Consider the following 18,080-nt stretch of genomic DNA (forward strand, 5'->3'; position numbering starts at 1 on the left):
TCTGATTCTTGTACTAACTGGAAAGGAACACGTGTAATGGGAAGTCCATCTGTCTTATCAGCTCGCTTGCAGGACTTATTTTTAAGACAATTTACTTATAGGTAGAAATCTGTAGTCAATTTCTATATAAATATATGTAAATGCATATTTAAAAGTTAATTTAAAGTGGTAGTCCATAACGTACAATTTGGACTATCGTCATGTTTGGATGATACAATGGACTACTTCCACTTTAGCCGAAATTAATTTACGCCTGATTGAACTCTTAGATGTGAACAGGAATAAACCCTAAAACGAAAAGAATTTCTGGTGTACATGTTTTACCCTGAAGACAGTTTATAAAGAATGCAAGTTATCAGCTTCTAAAAGTAGAATGCAAGAAATGGGCAGTTATGTAGTGAAGCAAATTAGAGTCATTCCAGCTTCCGTGGCTTCATATAATCGATGAATTAATTATAAGTTAAATAATGAAGAACAGTGCATGAAACTCTTAATAGTAGGAGCACATTTCATTGGTAAAGCTGTCTTATTCGCCTTAATGAAAGTGACTTGCACTCTTTCTACAGGCTACGGCAAGATAATTAGTTCCGTGACGCACTCCTAATGAGACAAATGACAACCACGAACTCTTGCTGGCACTGCGATTTGCTGAATAGTCAAGGCACCTTAGTTGCACGTTCATGTTAGTCTCCTGTTAATGTATAAATTATGAGTCTGTTCCTTCTAGTACATATATATTTAAATATGCGAAAAAGGGACATTAAACACACAAGACTTCACAGCAACTTCGCTGTTTCAGTTATGCAAAGCTATTTCAATAGGCAGTGCAAAACCTCTACACAATTGACTAAAAGGATGGAAGAGAATCAAATTAGAAAGGAAAGAAGAAAGAAATAAAAACAACACAAATAAACAGGCGGATCTTTGAGAGTGTGTTGTAGCCTACGGGCCTATGTGCACTGCTCTGCTCTCCTCAAGACCTTTAGAGAATCATTATCTCAACAATCCAGTAGTCTACGCCGGATATCTTAATTCAGGGCAAAGCGCCCGAGGCGTAAATTTGACCTCTAACCTTCACCCAGTACCGAGGCTAATCTACGAATAAAAAAGGGTTGTGGTAAACAGAAATTTTACAGGCAGCTTAGTCTACATATCGAAACTGCATATTCCTTCCTCGTTACATTTAATCGATGCTCAGCTCAAATTGCGCTCAACAAATTTTCTGACGCGGCGACACGAGCGCTCCCTTGTCACTTGAGGCAGGGTAGCAGGTGGTCCCTGTTTTGCAATACGCTAATGCTCGCAGCCCTACCTACGCACACATTGATGCTCAACTGCCCTTTCTTACAGCGCCTATGTGGGCTCAAAACAGGGTCGTCCATTATAGATACAACCAACACAGCCACACACGACGGTAACAGACCCTCGTCTTTCAAATAGAGTGCTACATCTCGTTTTATTTATCAGCAATGTATTAAATATTTAGATTATGTAGAATCGAATGAGAAAATTATTTCTGGAAGGATATTGTGACAGCAAATGGCTCTACAACTTAACGTGCAGCCTCAACATGGAAATACCTCTCATTTACCCACTTTCTTCTAGAATTTTTCACGGAACACATTATCTCTAGATCACTAAATCCTCGGATTCTTCCCTTATTTATCATTATCATTATTATAACTTCGTTGGCATTGCTTTAAAGAAAGATAACCCACAATAAATGTTAAACGCGTGGTATAGTCACGTAAATGTTTGAGCTTGCAGCCTAATTACTGGACCTTCACCGTCAATTTACCGGATCCTAACTTTTGCTGCGCAAGAATGAACAGAAACCTTATCTCAACATGAATGAACTGGTTATACATACATAAAAAAAGACAATTCCAGTGGCCCGCAATTTCCGGGATCGACATTTTAATAAATGGAAATGATATACAACGTTAGAGATAGAATCTGTGAATCTAGGAAACGTCGGACATATTGTCAATGTAAATTTTTCGTATTCTACCATCTCCGTGACATGTATATCCCTGAAATACATGCATAGGCAAAGCCACTGAACCTCGCCTTCTGTTCGTTCCAGCAGATAGCTACTGGCTTAAGCTAATATCATATGTGGCGCGTGAAGTTGGGGTCTGAGAGGTTCCTAAGCCTGCAGGGATGAATACTAAATGAGCCCAGCTAATAGAGACAGGCCAATAATAATAGTTCTGCAGGAAACACCTTCTTAATCAGTTGTGTAAATATCAGCATCAATTGGGTGATCTTTAATAGACTACAGTGCCATCTGCGATGTGTTGGCGACGCGAGAGAGGGTTTATGATTGTCACACATGTAGCAACTTTAACCAAGCGGGTGGAAGGGGGCCCGCGTGTAACTTTAGAAGAACATTTTATGGCATACTTTCTCTCTATTTTTTTTTTTTTTTTTTGTTATTTATCAAACAGTTCATATTAAACTTCAATAACAAAATTCTGTGATGACATACCTACTTCAAGTCTTACGTGTTATCCACTAATTTCTTAAACATAATGTTCGGTGTATGTTTATTCCTTACAACATGTGTAGATTATCAAACGTTTCATGATTAAGGATACTGGAGTTTACCTATGTGCAAGGTACAAACACAATGGGACAATTAACATTTGAATTCCACTTATCGCGGCAAGTTTCTTGATCAGCTAATTGACTATCAGCGTTTTAAGAAGGGCTTTCCTCAATGCAGTTAGTTATTAAGTACATTAAAGCGAAACTTACTGGATCAGATTATATGCATGAAAACAGGATTGAAGTATCACAGGATAAGGGTTCATGACTATGATAAAACTTCAAATGTTACCATTTCTTTTACACCGAATACATTATATACTACTCAAGAAGGACTGAAAACTACAGAGCCAGTCACACAGTTGTTCATTGCTTTATTAGTACTGATGAGTTGCCAGCAATGCTTTTACAGGAGGGTTAATTCAAACTCCTATCTGGATGCAAGCTAAATATCAACGATAAAACTTATATTTTACTGAGTATAGTTTTGTTATATTTTCAACTAGGTACAATATATTCACTAATTCAAGTTAAAAACCTTTAATTTTATTCATATGTTTAATTCTATTAGTGTAAAGACGTTAATGAGTGGCTTCGCGTCGTTTCTTTGACGACCTCGACTCGGTGTCTGAGAACTCCTAAATATAATAAATTTTTCTTTCGTGGAATGAATTCAGAAATACATCGGCACTTCCGCTGCTCATTTCGTACGTTTGTTCCAAACTCCAGTTAGGTAAGTCGGTCGCAGAACTCAATTTTGTGTTTATCAGTCGTCCAGCACGTGTGCGTGCGAGGTGTCACAGGACATCTGCTGATGTCTGCAGCAGGTTCCTACGACGGAGGGCGCCTCTGTAGGGAGCAGCCAATAAACTAATGACTCCTGCGGCGCGCGTTCCCTGGTGGCCGGCGAGAAGAGAAAAGAGCATCCCGTGTGATATCGTCCATCATATTGCCAATTAGAATATTGAACGTCACAACAGCGGCTGCCCGTACAGGAGCGCTGTCACTTACAGCGGATGTCTAAAAACATTCGAATCTGGAGTCTTTTCATGCTTTGTTTAGAAATCATGTTCCGTGGTTGCACGTAGGCCTAGCCCAGGAAGCTGTGTCCGTCACTGTGACACAGGTTAGGGGTGTATATGGACAGCGCCACTCGCACGGAAGGCGGGAGGAAGCCAGTAGTGAGATATGCATGCTCATATACTATTCCAAAATGATTTGTAGGAACTACTCATCACTTAACATTGTTGGGTGATTAAATAATGAAAGACGAGGCGTGTAAGATATGTAGCACGTATAGGGGAAATTATAAATATATACAAAGCACATTTTGCAGAATTTAGGATTGGGAGACTAACTGAAAGATCCACTCATATATAGTAGATGATAATTGTTGATTCTTCGGTTATCTGATGACCATGATCTAACTACAGAGATTATACAGTGCACATTAAACAGGAAGATAACAATTAATGCAAAATAAATTATGATTTGGGAGGAGGTGATTGTGGCCTAATTCGAGGTACTATCCATACATTCGCAAGGTGACATGAGGGAAACAGAGAAAATCATCAGTCAGAATAGCCGATATACTGACAGATATTCGAACCGGGTATCTCTTGAATACAAACCCACACAGTTATCGCCAAATGTCCCGTTACATGACGATGTATCAAAATGACATCAGAAGGGGAGGATTTATCTGAACTGTCCGACATCGGGATTTTATGAAAATTCCAGAAACTTGTCAACTGCTTAAGAGGACCCTAAACCATAACTTTGGTTACTATTCCATCGTTTGCTTGATGAGAATAAGGAAAACCTCCATTCTCAGACGAATTGGCACCGGTAGAGATTCGAACCAGGTGTAAGTCAAATCATATGCTGCATCGCTGACCTATCCTGTTTAAGAATGAATAAGATAAAACCCACAGCTCCATCAGACATCTAACACGTTGTGTACTTGTATTAGTATCACGTAATAAAAATGTCATCTCGCTAATAAAAAGAATCTGACATTTTGGCAGATCCTTCAGGCTTCTTTTTTCTATCTGTCCCTCACGCTTTCTCTCTACACAAGTCTCAGAACAAGTTAACACCTACTGTGCAAAGTTCAAACAACGATTAAACTCACCATGACATTTAGATCCGTGTCATGCAAACATCAGCAGCGGCCAGTGACAAAGAAGCACCAGATAATAGTGTACAACCCCCTGATACATCGGGTTGATCTCCCCCACAGTCAGGATATACTTATTTAATAATAACACGGATATAAAAGACTCAGGCGCATACATCACGAACCCTCTTTCTGAGCATGTCAACTGGAAATAATTTAATATTCATTACGACTTAGGATTGCAGAAACATTTGGAGCAAGTGTACGAATAGAACCTCTGTGTGAGTTGATTGAAAACAAGTGAAGCGGAATGAGAGAATTAAATAAGATAACGCGTCGTTTAACTGCTCTCATGAAAGTACGACAGCAAACAACGCAGTGCCTCAAATAATCAGTCCTGCATTTCCAATGAATGGCAAGTTTTACATTTACAAATACAACATGTGGCTTGTTACATTGTAACGATGACGGAAGCCACGAATTTTGTGTTTACAAAAAGTCGTTTTATAATGTGATTTTAGCACAAGGAGGATGTATAAAGGGAGTTGTCTCCGTCCGTTCATTTGTATACCAGCGGTTCTCATCTCCGACTCTACTGAAAGGATTTAGATTAATTTTGGTGATGGAAATACAGGCACACAACATTTGTAGGCGAATTTAATTTTTAATCGCAAAGAGTTTATGAGAAGCTCACGTCAACGTAACCGACTTTCTCAAAAAATAACTCGTTGTATAAAAATTTGCTCATGACACATATCACACTAACGTCAGTAGTTGGTATAATTAATTTAAAATGATAAATGCTCTTCTGTCCTTTTGTTAACCAGACTGTCACTAGACCCATCTTCATATTTGCTCTGTAGTTTATAAAAATTAAGCCAATTATTTTCGATAATTTTTAAATTAACTTCGTACTATTTGCGTTCATAAATACTTGTATTACAGGAAATTTCAAATATGTATCTTCAGTACTTTAATAATTACTGAACAAACGCTGGAATGTTTACAGACTTTAACTGAAGCCACTAACTACAAATAACAATAATACAGTAACAATAATCCTATATGAAACTGAGAAGTGCGATGACTGAAAATTAACTGAAGTACATGTGAGATATGAAAAAAAAATCATAATTTGGTATCAGACCGAAATCAAAATCCATAAGGTTAAGTTAGGTTAGGAACTCGTATATTTCTAAGTTTTGCCTTATATTTAAATTAACAGACGCAGTAACAGATGCGGGTTTGAGATTCATTCTAGTGGAAATTCTGGGGTAGCGGAACGCTTGTAAGGGCTGTCGGGGGACCAAGTCGCTTCCATTCATGGGTAACGTTCCGGTGCATGGATTCCCGTCACATCCCCGTGACTGTTTAACTCGTGATTAATTGCATCTTGTCCTCTCAGCCTAATGGAACACGATGCTTCGTCATACTGACGAGATCACCTGCTTCTATAGCCTTCATAGTGCTGAGTGAGTCGAAAGGTCCAGGAGCGAAACCTTAGTCCTTCCAGCCGAATTTTGAGAAATGCGCCAAGAACCAAGTGACTATGTAACAAAATAACGGAGTGGAACGATAATTGTGAATCATGAAATGAGAAGGACAAGGAGTTGTTTGTTTCATATGTTTTAATCTTACAGCATGGCCTGGAGTTATTGAACAAACACACGAAGAATCTCATTATCGAGAATCGAACTTTAAAAACGTGACGTTTCGTAATTAGGCTGGTTCTTAAAAACTTCACTGAACATGCCAATATTCTTTTAAATGAGGTTGTGAATTATTCTCTAGTGGAAAACAAACATCGTACTCAGGTTTGGATCATCTGACTTGTGAGTAGAAAATTAACTGTGATTCATATAATCCTTCCCTCTGCGTGATCTTGTGAAAACGATAATGAAGCTTTGGGGTTTATGAAAATCGGGCAACTTCTTAACTGGCTCAGCGTACGACGGCTTCCCAAGAACAAGAGGGACACTGCTCCATGGAGTTCTAATTCACGGTAATGCAGCAGTGGTTTGACCTCCAGTAACACAGTACACTATCAACCAACAGCCAGAAGATATTATTTTCACATGTCCACACATTTTAATTTTATCTGGACAAATTTATTAATTGTCATTCATTACCTGACCACCAATATCTCACTCTTCGGTGCAATTAAAAGGCGCGTAGCAGCGTGCTGCTGTGACACACCGGAAGGAGAACGATGGACTGATCTGCATTGCCGATCTCTCTGTGGTTATTTTCACAAAAGGATCTAGAGGAATTGTGCACATTAAACACAAGCCATGTAGGAATAATAACTGTAGTAAAAGAACTTTCTGGCATGAAAGAAATAAAGTCTCGTCCCGAAAACAGTGAGCTCTGAGGGAGGTTACTAAAATCTCTGCTCAGTGGAGCTTGGTAAATAGAAAAGACGAGCTGGATAACTGGAATAAATGTTGATAATAAACAATGTTGCTGGACAGATTAAAGGGGACAAAGATACGTCTGGAATTTGATCGTGACTGATTATTACAGAATGTAAATTTGATTGCTGGCAAGAAAGACTGTGGTAAAGTTGAGGAATCCCAGGAGGAATACCAGGTTCTTGACAAGTGTGCAAAAACGAGAATAGATAAGTAGATCTGATTCTTTATAGGCCAATTCTAAAAATGATAGCGGATTAGAATGATTTCAGCATCATTGATTAGCAAGCACTTGCGATGACTGCATTTGGAAAATACTTACACTTGGAATAAAAGTACAACTTTCAATTACTTTTACATATTACATTCATCGGCTCGAAGCAAGAACCTCTTGCAAATAGGGTAACAAGTGTACAGTAATGACCATATTTTAACAACGCAGCCTCCGAAAAGACGGTATGGGAAACAGTAGACCGGTCTGGGTCGAAATGAGATGGGATAGAATTGGATGGGTATCGCGAGCAGGACTATTAACTTGTAATGTATTGAATCGTTCGCCAGGCGGACATTTTTTAATCACTTTGAGTGGTTCCTGGTGTGGAGGCCGCAGAAACACGAGCAAGGAGACGAGAAAAGAAGCAGAAAACTCACATCAGCAGAAAGATGAGTACGAACGACTTAAATATTGTTCTTGTCATTATTGTGCAATGTAAATACTAATTAGAAAAATCAAATCTCGTAAAGACTGTTTACTTTTACATAAGAAATTTTGGTTCTACGGTAAAGACTGTTCAGTCAAAAGGTGTATCAAGAGATTCGCCTTAAGAAGGACAACGTGAAAACCGAGTTATGTCACTAAAGGACAATACTTTTCATTCAGTAATACGTGCATTAGCTTACTGAACAATCGTCTAAGTAATTTTTCTTTCCCTGAAAAGTGGTGATTCGTGACTTTGCCGTTCTTTTAGTCACCACCACTGAAGTTCCACTGCAAATGTCAGGGAACAAAATGCCCATGGACTTAAGAATGATTCAGTAAGTTACAATTGAGAACAATTTTACGGGGCAGCTTCGTTGTCTGCACAGATACTGAAAGAACAGTAAAATATAGGAGACCGGGAATCTTCCAGAAAAAGTCCACTTGGAAAACTAATAAGAAGATGGGACATAACAATAAAATTAATTTCAAGGAGAAAGTTTGGAAGACGGGTGGGACTCGCGAAGGTTCGTATCCAATAGCGGACTCTGGAATTAGCAGCGTTGAATATTCTGGTCCTGCTAACACCGCGTTGGTTATAGGAGGTTGGGTATTTCTACCAAAAATTAAATTCTATTATATTCTACCCTTGAACTAAGTGCATAAAATGAACACGTAATTGGCAGATTATGTATAACCGTCTGTCTGTCCTCCTGCGTATTTCATCTCAGAAACTACTACACGGAGGATGAAGAGACATAGTTACGTTTACACTAAATTTTGGGTCAAGCTTGGTTTGAACTGCTCCATCATGAAGCACACTTTACACGAATATCAAATTAGCATGTAGCCTATCGTGTACTTAAAAATTTGTTTTATTGAAGGTACATGTTGTAAATTGTAAACTACAGACTTTGTAGAGAAGATGAATAAAAAATGGCCCGATTCCAAACTTACATCCAATTCTATTATATTATTTCGCCCCACTCGTACTGTGAATCCCTTCTTTAATTTTATGAAGCATTATAATGTCAAACCTGATCACAATAACATTGAAAAGTAAAAATAAAGTACAGTATCCCTCAATATTCTTTCTCACTGACCCTTTGTCTAAAGCTACTCTAAATAACACCTTCAGTTGATATAGCGTCGAACCTAGGAACCACCCCAAGTGTCGGATTCAACATGTGTGTTGTATATGACTATACACCATTGTCTCAAACGTATATGGCGTCTATGTTCTTCAATGAGAGATTCTTGTACTTATTTGGAGTTTACTTTGTGCGAAGATTACTGTGTAACAATCTCGGAAGTACGGCTCTGTAGTTGACTACAGCATCAACGTCTTAAGTTGCTGCTTTGAGTGTTGTGGTGCAAGAAACTAGCCTTGTAGCACAACGAAATGTGTCCATTAAAAGCAAGATGGTTGTAAACCTAACCGCCCACCGCTACAGCTTAAACTTCGCTCCCCATACAAGAGGCAGAAAGTACTTAATGCAGGTGGCTGACCCACTCCCTGGCACCGATGTAATGGTCGTAAACTTGGACACACGCGCACACACGACAGCGTCTCGGAAGTCTGCACCGTCTCACGCTGCCTTTTCTTGCACCCTTAGCAAGCACAACACAGTGTTCTGTTCCACCAGCTTAAGGCAAAACTGATTTCATTGTTCACCGAAACAAACTGTTGAAATATCAGAGGAAAAACTGACCAGCCCTTTCCATGCTGCTACTTATTCGCAGATATTTATTCTAATTTAATATTACTGTCTTCCCAAGGTACCGTATGATTTATATTTAAAATTCTTATAAACTCAGTCAGTATAGTGTTTGGCTACGAACTGGACGCCCGGGGTTCGATCCCCGACGGGGGCAGACGATTTTTTTTTTTTTTTTTTTTCCCTCAAGCTTCTGCATCCAGACCGGTTCTGGGGCCCACCCAGCCTCCTGTCCAATGAGAACTGGGGTCCTTTCACGGGGGCAAAGCGGCCGGGGTGTGATGCTGACCACTTACCCCCTTCTAGTGTCGAAGTCAAAAATGAGTAGGAGCTATACCATCTCCCCCCACCCAAGCGCCTACATGGCGTATAGTGGGACAGCTTTACTTTTTGAACTCTAACATGCAACAAGCTAACAAATGAGAGAACTTAAAATTCTCGTTAACTTAGTGAAATTGTGTCGTCCTACTTGTTTTATTTCCATCTGTAGAAATGGCGACAGCCACGAACAATCTGTGTAGACTCTCGCCACTGTCCCTATAATAACACCACCTCACATTTTTTTTTTCGAATAACGCTTTTGCTCAGAACAATGGCATTCGCGTTCCCGCACTGTGAATTTTATGACCTCATATGCTTGCTCGTTCTTTCCTCTTTATTCCATAATTTTTTCCTGTCTCAACCCTACCGCAATTTCTCCTCACTGCACACTCAAAAAACCACAGAATCCGTTCTCACCCACTAGGATGATTTTTACCCCATATATCCCCATAGTCGTATTTTATCTCTCACATACGTGCGGCCTTTTGTATTGAAGCCACTGCCCATCACTTAGGCTCTGACGAACTTCGGCGTTCTGCCAACGGTAGAGGCATATTTGCGTGCAGGGTCGGAGCGAATAATTTTTGCTGAACGAGGGCGAAAAAAAAAATAGAACAGCGGAAAAGACAAAGTCACCATTTTTAACAAATTCATCTGTCTCTTCATTCTAACTTCGTTTCATTAACATTTTTGCTAACGGTACTCTTCGATAAATATCATTTAGGTGATAACAAGGGACACGCAATGAGCAGGGCATGGGAGTCATGAGAAGAACTATCCTCGAAAAACCTGGAGTGAAGATACACTCGGGAGACGTAGACGTATATGGGGGGATAATATTAAAGAAGATCTTAGACACACAGTTTGAGACGATGGAGACAAGATCGAATTGGCTCTTGTGAATATGACTCCATATATTTCTTGGGATTTTTTTGGATAGCTGAGCAACTATGAACTTCTCGAGGATACCGTTCTATGGAGCTAAGATCGCACCAGCAGAGCACTAGAATGACCTGACGTCTGCTCTCTTGTTTCACTACAGCTCGACGTGCCTGTCTGACCATAGTGCTGGCTATAGAAACCCCTTGAGACGTAGGCAGCCAAACTAACGCGATTATACAGCAGACAGGAAACAAGGGCAAGCAGACACCCCGCAAGGCAAAGTTACTCTATACGAACGAGTACACTCCGCACACAGATTGTTCACCCTTTGATTCTGCATGAGCTAGGTACTGTTCACTCTCAATCGAAAAAGTTTCTTGGAAATTGGTGTAGTCTTTGTTTACGTATTCACAATGCTTTGTCAACTGCAGAAGTTATAGCGCCGAACGGTAGGATTACTGTGTGAATGATAAATTAGAAAGTCTTTGATAAAAAGATATAATGCTATTTTAAAGTAACGTTCCAGCAAATCCACCAACAGACTAAAAAATAGTCAGTCAAGCGAACCAGTTACTGATCCTACATTCGAAGCCGAGACGTCCAAAAAGCTACCAGTACACAACGACGTTAAGTTTTAGGAAGTCAAACAACTTCGACTTCAGTCGTAGATCGAATAATAATAACATTAAAACTAATGTTAACGAACTAGGGCTTGAGAATGTGGAATCGATTCGACTCGGTCGAAGTTCAGTATCGAGATCTTATGAGCTCGGCAATAAACCTTCGGTTTCAATAAGAGGTACTGATTTTACTGACCAGCTAATATCGATACAGTTTCTACGCAGGGTTTCATGACAAATGATTAGTGTTGCAAGGTGACTGTATTGTGATGTGACATGTCACTGTCTGCCAGGCGTAGCCCCACCCCCTCCCACATCCCAGTTGGGAATATCACAAGCATTACGTAACAACACAAACATTTCTACTCGAGATTGTTTTAAGTACCTTTGTGAGATACGCCAATTTGCTATTTACTACATGTATTGGACAAAACTAACTTCCTTCTTCACGGTCTTACCTGAGCTATCGGTGTGTGTTTTAATTAAGAAGTTCGCGGCAGTACAGAACCCGTAGGTTCATCAGTCACCAAAAAAGTACACTACTGGACTAATCTGAGTCGATCATCCCAGCTCACATCCCTAAAACCTATTTTTTAAATATATTTTAATGTCGCTCTTAAATATTTGAACCCGGATCACACGGACAATACTGTGACTAGCCTGCAGGCTGGACAAGAGTGGTTCAGTTTCCGGAAAAACAATATTTTTCTCCTTACCACGTCACGTCGGCCCTGGGACCGTTGCAGTTCCCCCCCCCCCCCCCACACATTAAACCAGTGTCGTAGTTTCCGTAGGGATAAAGCGGTCGGGTCGTGTAGCTAACCACTCACCTCCATACAGAATATGCGTAGCTACATCTCCTGTACCTCTCTGCATGGCGTGGTTCTCAATTAAACACCAGAGACAACGTCTCCTTTACTTTATCTCAAAATATGATTTCTTTTTAAAGCAGTTCCACCTACCATCAACAGATGATAAATCTGTCAGACTCGAGTCACCACATGATATTTCACCTCAGCTGCAGCTCAGAGTTGGTACATAATTCACTCACTGGGGGTTAAAAAACCGGCACGTGTATAACAACACGCCCTCTCTCGTTTTCGAGAGGGGTGTAAGATTGCCACGTGATCGGTCGCTTGCACTTTTGTACAAAGTAGTTGAAGAGAAACCCAAGCTGTTTGTGAAGTATCAGATTATCACTGCAAATTAGTGCGTTTCATTTTCGCTCAACTATTGCGAATATTAGTTTGTGCACTGGTGATTCAGAAACTGTGACGGAGGAGGTTAGTTCAGTGTTAACGCTTCCGACTTGAATTCCGGGTGCGCTAGCCTTAGATCCCTGACGACACCGCAAATAATATCTGTTTCTCCAACAAATACTGAGCGATCTGGTGTAACGGTAAATCCCTAGACTTATTTTAGTACGGCATCCTGTTTGAGCCTCTACTGAGCAACATATTTTTCTTACCGTATTTTCTTTGGTTACCTCAGTTTCTCTGGCAAATACTGGAATAATGCCCTGAAATATGGCAGAATCGCGTCTTTCCAAGTCCTTACCGATTTATCATCTACGATCATCTTCTTATATTATTCGATTCTAGATAACGTCTGCAGATAAATAACCTAGAATATATGTGGATTGTTATTGGACAAATACAAAAAAAAATAATTTAGGCCGACAACATTTAGTACACACGTCAGTACCACAACGACAAAATATTACACGGCGAAACAACCAAAACCATAATCTATAATCTAAATCTATACAAAATTATTTTATTATTCTCGCATACAGGCGAAACCTACAGACCAACTGGACGAGTCATCCCATCTACTTGTTAACTTCATGTACTTCGTTAAAAAGCATAAAAGTAAATTATATTAATGATTTCACACTCCTTCCCCGAACGAGCTGCAACAACACACCAACCTGACCCCCGATAATGCAGTTAACAGTTTCTCCATGCTTGTCACGTGTGATTCCTATCTCAGAGAACGGATGGATAACTCGATGACAGTTTTCACTTAAATAATTCGCGGCCTCCGTAACAAAGCTCACAACAGCCACGTGACCCCACTTCTCACAGCTACAGCTTTCTCACGATCGGAATTACCAGCGTCCACTTACACTTAGAACGCGACGCGCAGACTACACTCTTCTCGGAAGATGGCTGTCTTCTGGGTTGTAGCGCCGTGTAGTCTGGTAGAAGTTTACCAACATTTCAAGGGTCTGACGATAGGGGCAGCAGGGATTATAGTCTACATACTTATCTAAAGACAGTAAAAAGATATTCGTTTGATTTTATCGGTACAACCAGAAGCCAGAGTTCGCTTTCTCTTACCTGCACCCTCGCCTCGGTCAAATCTATCTTCATAGCGATCTCCTCTCGCGTGTAGATATCTGGGTAATGGGTCTCCTGGAACGCCCGTTCCAGTTCCTTGAGCTGCGCCGATGTGAATGTCGTACGAATTCGCCTCTGCTTCCGTTTCTCCGTCAGTACTCCTTCGTGTCCCGGATACACCTTGTACGGCAATCCAGCTGCATGAGGGACAAATGCAAAAGATTTGCATGTAGCATAAATTAAACACGCTGACTGCTTGTTCACTGGGTGATACAACAAAACCTGTAAAAGTTTGAGTGTTTTCCATCGTCCGAGGCTTATTTGATGATTCACTCTCTTCACCAAATATTACAATGATCAGATCAAAGGGGGTGAGATGGGGAGACATGCAGAGAGCATGATGAAATAATAAATGTGTACAAAATTTTGAGAAATGAGAAGCCTGAAGGGAAATAGTATTGGAGCCTGTGAACTGTATTCATCTGGCTCAGGGCAGGAACCAGTAGCGGGCTCCTGTGAACACGGTAATGAAACTTTGATTTCCATAAAAGGCGCGTAATTTCTTCACTAGCTGTGCGCACTATCAGCTTCTCAAGAAGTACTCTACACCGTGAGAAAAACGGAGATAAATTTGAACATGCTTGCTGTAATTTTAATTTTTAAAATTTTTAAAGGCACATTTAACTGTAAGAAACCACTTGTGGCCTGTATATGAAAAAAGCGAGTGACAGTGGGATCAAGTTCTTTTATTATTCCATATGTACAAACTTGTAAGTTAGCCCACTGTTGTTCCCAGGTATTCAACTGCTCATCAGTCATCGCCACCAAACTGAAATGAAGCACACCATTCGCCCAATAGTAACACTGTTATTTCGTATTTTGCAGTCCACAGAAAAGTACATTTGAGACAACATTTTTCGAAGATCAATCACCACACATAATTTCAGGACCCTAATAGCGACAGGTGTTACTCCCACCTAATAAGATCATAGGACAGCCATTAGTGATAGCATAAAATTAGAAAGTTATTAAAATGGAGCGGTATGACGTCATTGCTAAGTTTTAAGAAAATAAGAAAATTATTTTCAAGTAATTACGGAAAAAACGCCCATATTCGCGCGCAGGCCAACAGCAGCTCAGTCCCTCAAGACGTTCTCCCACAAACGGGACCCGAAGGTTGGTTATCGTGCTTAAAAGATCGGGCCACTAATGCCTGTCATCAGCCAGATTAATCCAGTTCATATTGTCATGCCCTATTTACTTAACACTCGCTTTATTATTACCGTCCAAAGTTGTCTCTCCCCTACAGATTTTCCGACTAAAGCTGTGTAATACTGTTCATCTTTTCCATGCATGCTGCATGCCACGTCCATCACAAACTTGATTTTATCAGCCTAATTGTCTAATATTCAGAGAGCCGGCCACAGAGTACAGGACCTCATTACACCACAAACTTAGAATTCCAAGTTTATGTTGGAGAAAGTGGTAAAGACGTGTCCTATGACAACCTCATATCCTATAAAAGTCTTAAAGTCATATTTAAATTGTACTCCCTTTTGATATGGTAAAGTATTAACTTATAAAGTCTTCAGACATATTTACTAAAGCCTACAAGCGTAATGGCTTTTTCTATTGATAGAAGTGATTAGAAAGTACAATTTTAAGACTGCTTTGATGACAGTCCTTTTCCAAATTCTAATGACAGCCTATTATGCCAACACGTGTCGTGCAAAGAATGCCCTATAGCAACCGTTTGTTGTTCATTGCGTGCAGAAGAACCTAACCTAACCACGATGACACTACGACAATCTGCATATTGATTCAGCCCGTGCAGCACCAATAACATGGAGAAGTACAGCTGTGTGGTTGGGCTCCTCAGTGGAGCGGTTAATTAAGCTAATTTACAAGGAGTCCAAATCCCGACCTGCTGCATCACCATGTTTAAATTAACGCATGGAACCGCAGGCATGCAGCAGGCAATGGGGCGACCAAGATTTCGTATCGGCTACAACATGAAGCATATAAACTAGCGGCAAGACAAGAGTATAAATATATAACGAAGAACATTTTATACTAAACATGACTCAGTTCTCTACGTAAGGGATGAAGTTTTTAAACAAAGCAATATGAATATTAACAAAATGGAAATTCTTGCAGACTATGAAGTTAAACTAGGGGTTCGGACCATAAAAAGATACGGGAACAACTCAGAATTAATTTAGTTTATAAGAGGGAGTAAGGGTTAACAATTTAATATAATAAAAGATATTTTATCTCATGAATATTTAAGTAATGCCATAGTAATATTGCACAACAACTTTTTAACACTGCCACAATACTTAAGGAAATGCAGAAACTTGCCAACTGTGACTGAAAACGAAGGAAGGACTTGAGGATTTCGATATTTTCTAACGAGAGTCGTTTCATTCTGGTAATATTCTTAGAAATTTCGTTCACTCACAACTTCAGTTATCAGAAAACACTTATAGATTTATATGACGTGCATTGAGAGAGCACCAGTAAAATATTGTAAACAATAACAAAAAGTATTATCAATATCCCGAAAATGGAATGGGCAAATTTATGAAAGACGATTGAGACATATTCCGGACTGGGCTACATAATCTGTCACTTTAAGAGCTCTCAAACACACAGTTAATGTTAATGTATGTTAGGTTAGGTTAGCATGCATTAACTTATTGGCCCTGGTAGAAACACAGGGCCCACACAAGATACGGCACAGAAATCCCTTCTTGCAAACTTCCAGTTTTACAGTAGCGTTATTTTCATTTCGTATGCATTCGTATTTGAAATGATACATTGGCAAATCTCACTAAACTGAATTTCATAATATATTTTACTGTGTTTTCCCCCCTTTTCTTTCTTATTCTCTTCTTTCTTCGACCTTTTGAGAAGTCTGACTGTGGGGGAAGAGAGGAGACGGAATAAATAATGGAGACAAGAAAAAAGTCAATGTAAACGAAAGAAAAAGAAATGGGAAACCATTTCTTCCTTTCGTCGACCAGAATACATGAACAGAGTCGCTGTCCTAAATCGCTGTACTATATTACACTTCAAGTTCACTTCGACCTCACATTTGCAACGTGCACGCTAGGGTTCCACACTGTCATTGAGGGAGGAATTTCCTTCGTTATGACTAAAACTATTTCTCAAAAGATGTCATTTTACTACGACTGAATACAATAATTCTCGCATAAATTTTCAGACATCCAGTTTACTTTCTTTCCCTCTGAATATAATTTACCCCCGACTTTCGTGATATATAGAAACTTCCAAATGTCACGTAAGAGCTTAAAATGCCCCGTAATTGTTTATAAAGTTTACTAAAGATGCATAGGCCTACAGACGATTAATCTAATATAATATGTGGTTACAAGTTTATACCAATTAACATACGGTTCATTAAACAAGTGTGATATAAAATACAAGCGACTTCATTTGTTAGAAGTATTTATTTCAAGTATACAATATAAACCAATATTAATTATTTTAAGAAAATTGCTGAAACAGGGGGTGACTTAGTTAGCGTCATATTAAAATACAGATTACTATACCAGGAAGTCCACAATTTTTATTTACACCAAAATATTTATTTTATTTATTTATTGCCTTTATACGATGTCAATAGGCCTAGGGAATTAATGCTGATAAAATAAATTTTTATTAATAATTACCTGAACATCGCCGCTAGCTAATTAAGACTGTGTTTGTCCACCGCTAGTCTAAGTACAAAAGAAGGGAGACCACTAGTGCCCTCTCTATAAAGATGATTAATTAAAACATAAATTTAAATGAATCTTCAAAAATTGTATTTTCCTTCATTTCAACTTTCTGTTCTCTCATTTGGGAGTGTCATAAATAACTTGTAGTTTTCAGAAGCAATGCTCATGTTAATAATACGGAAACACTCATAAGGGAACATTCGTTTAATTGTGGTACACATGCAAAAGCTCGGAAGTAATGCTGTGATAATACGAAAGCCATATAAGGAACTGATATAAAACATGGTAAAGTAAGTGCAGACAGACAGGAATCATGACCCATACTACGAGCGACAGAATTGTTTTGCGGAGTTGGGGGAGGATTTTCGACATGCGGAGTTCTCTGAGGCGTGGAATACGGGAATTCCTTTCCTTGTTAAAGTCTTGGTCCCTCTGTGTACGCTCCTGCTACATAAAAATGCTCTTGCCTATTTTATGATCTCCATTTTAGTGTCGCAGCATGCAGAAAGAGCCATAAGACTAACTTTATGACGTCATTTCACTACTCCCTCCTTCCAGCATCCCTGTCCTAAGTTATAGCTTCATGCTCTTGGTGTACTGACAAAGGGGAGAAATGTTTCTTGACACCCGTTCGATATGTGCCAAAAAAGTCATCTTACCACCTAAACAAATTAAGC

At 39.5% G+C, this 18,080-nt stretch overlaps 1 protein-coding gene across 1 annotated transcript in view; it reads right to left on the bottom strand.

Annotated features, from left to right (window-relative positions):
* Positions 1 to 18,080, bottom strand: part of LOC110834250 (uncharacterized) — a 78,123-nt gene that overhangs the window by 14,929 nt on the left and 45,114 nt on the right. Inside the window, exon 2 of the mRNA XM_087353478.1 lies at positions 13,661 to 13,857. Coding sequence (XP_087209604.1) covers positions 13,661 to 13,693 — 33 coding nt within the window. The 5' untranslated portion in view covers positions 13,694 to 13,857. The remainder of the gene's footprint in view (positions 1 to 13,660; positions 13,858 to 18,080) is intronic.

Source organism: Zootermopsis nevadensis, unplaced genomic scaffold (genome assembly GCF_977971745.1).
Source record: "Zootermopsis nevadensis isolate Lab colony 2312 unplaced genomic scaffold, Znev_1.0 Znev_ptg000022l, whole genome shotgun sequence".
Taxonomy (NCBI): Eukaryota; Metazoa; Arthropoda; class Insecta; order Blattodea; family Termopsidae; genus Zootermopsis; species Zootermopsis nevadensis.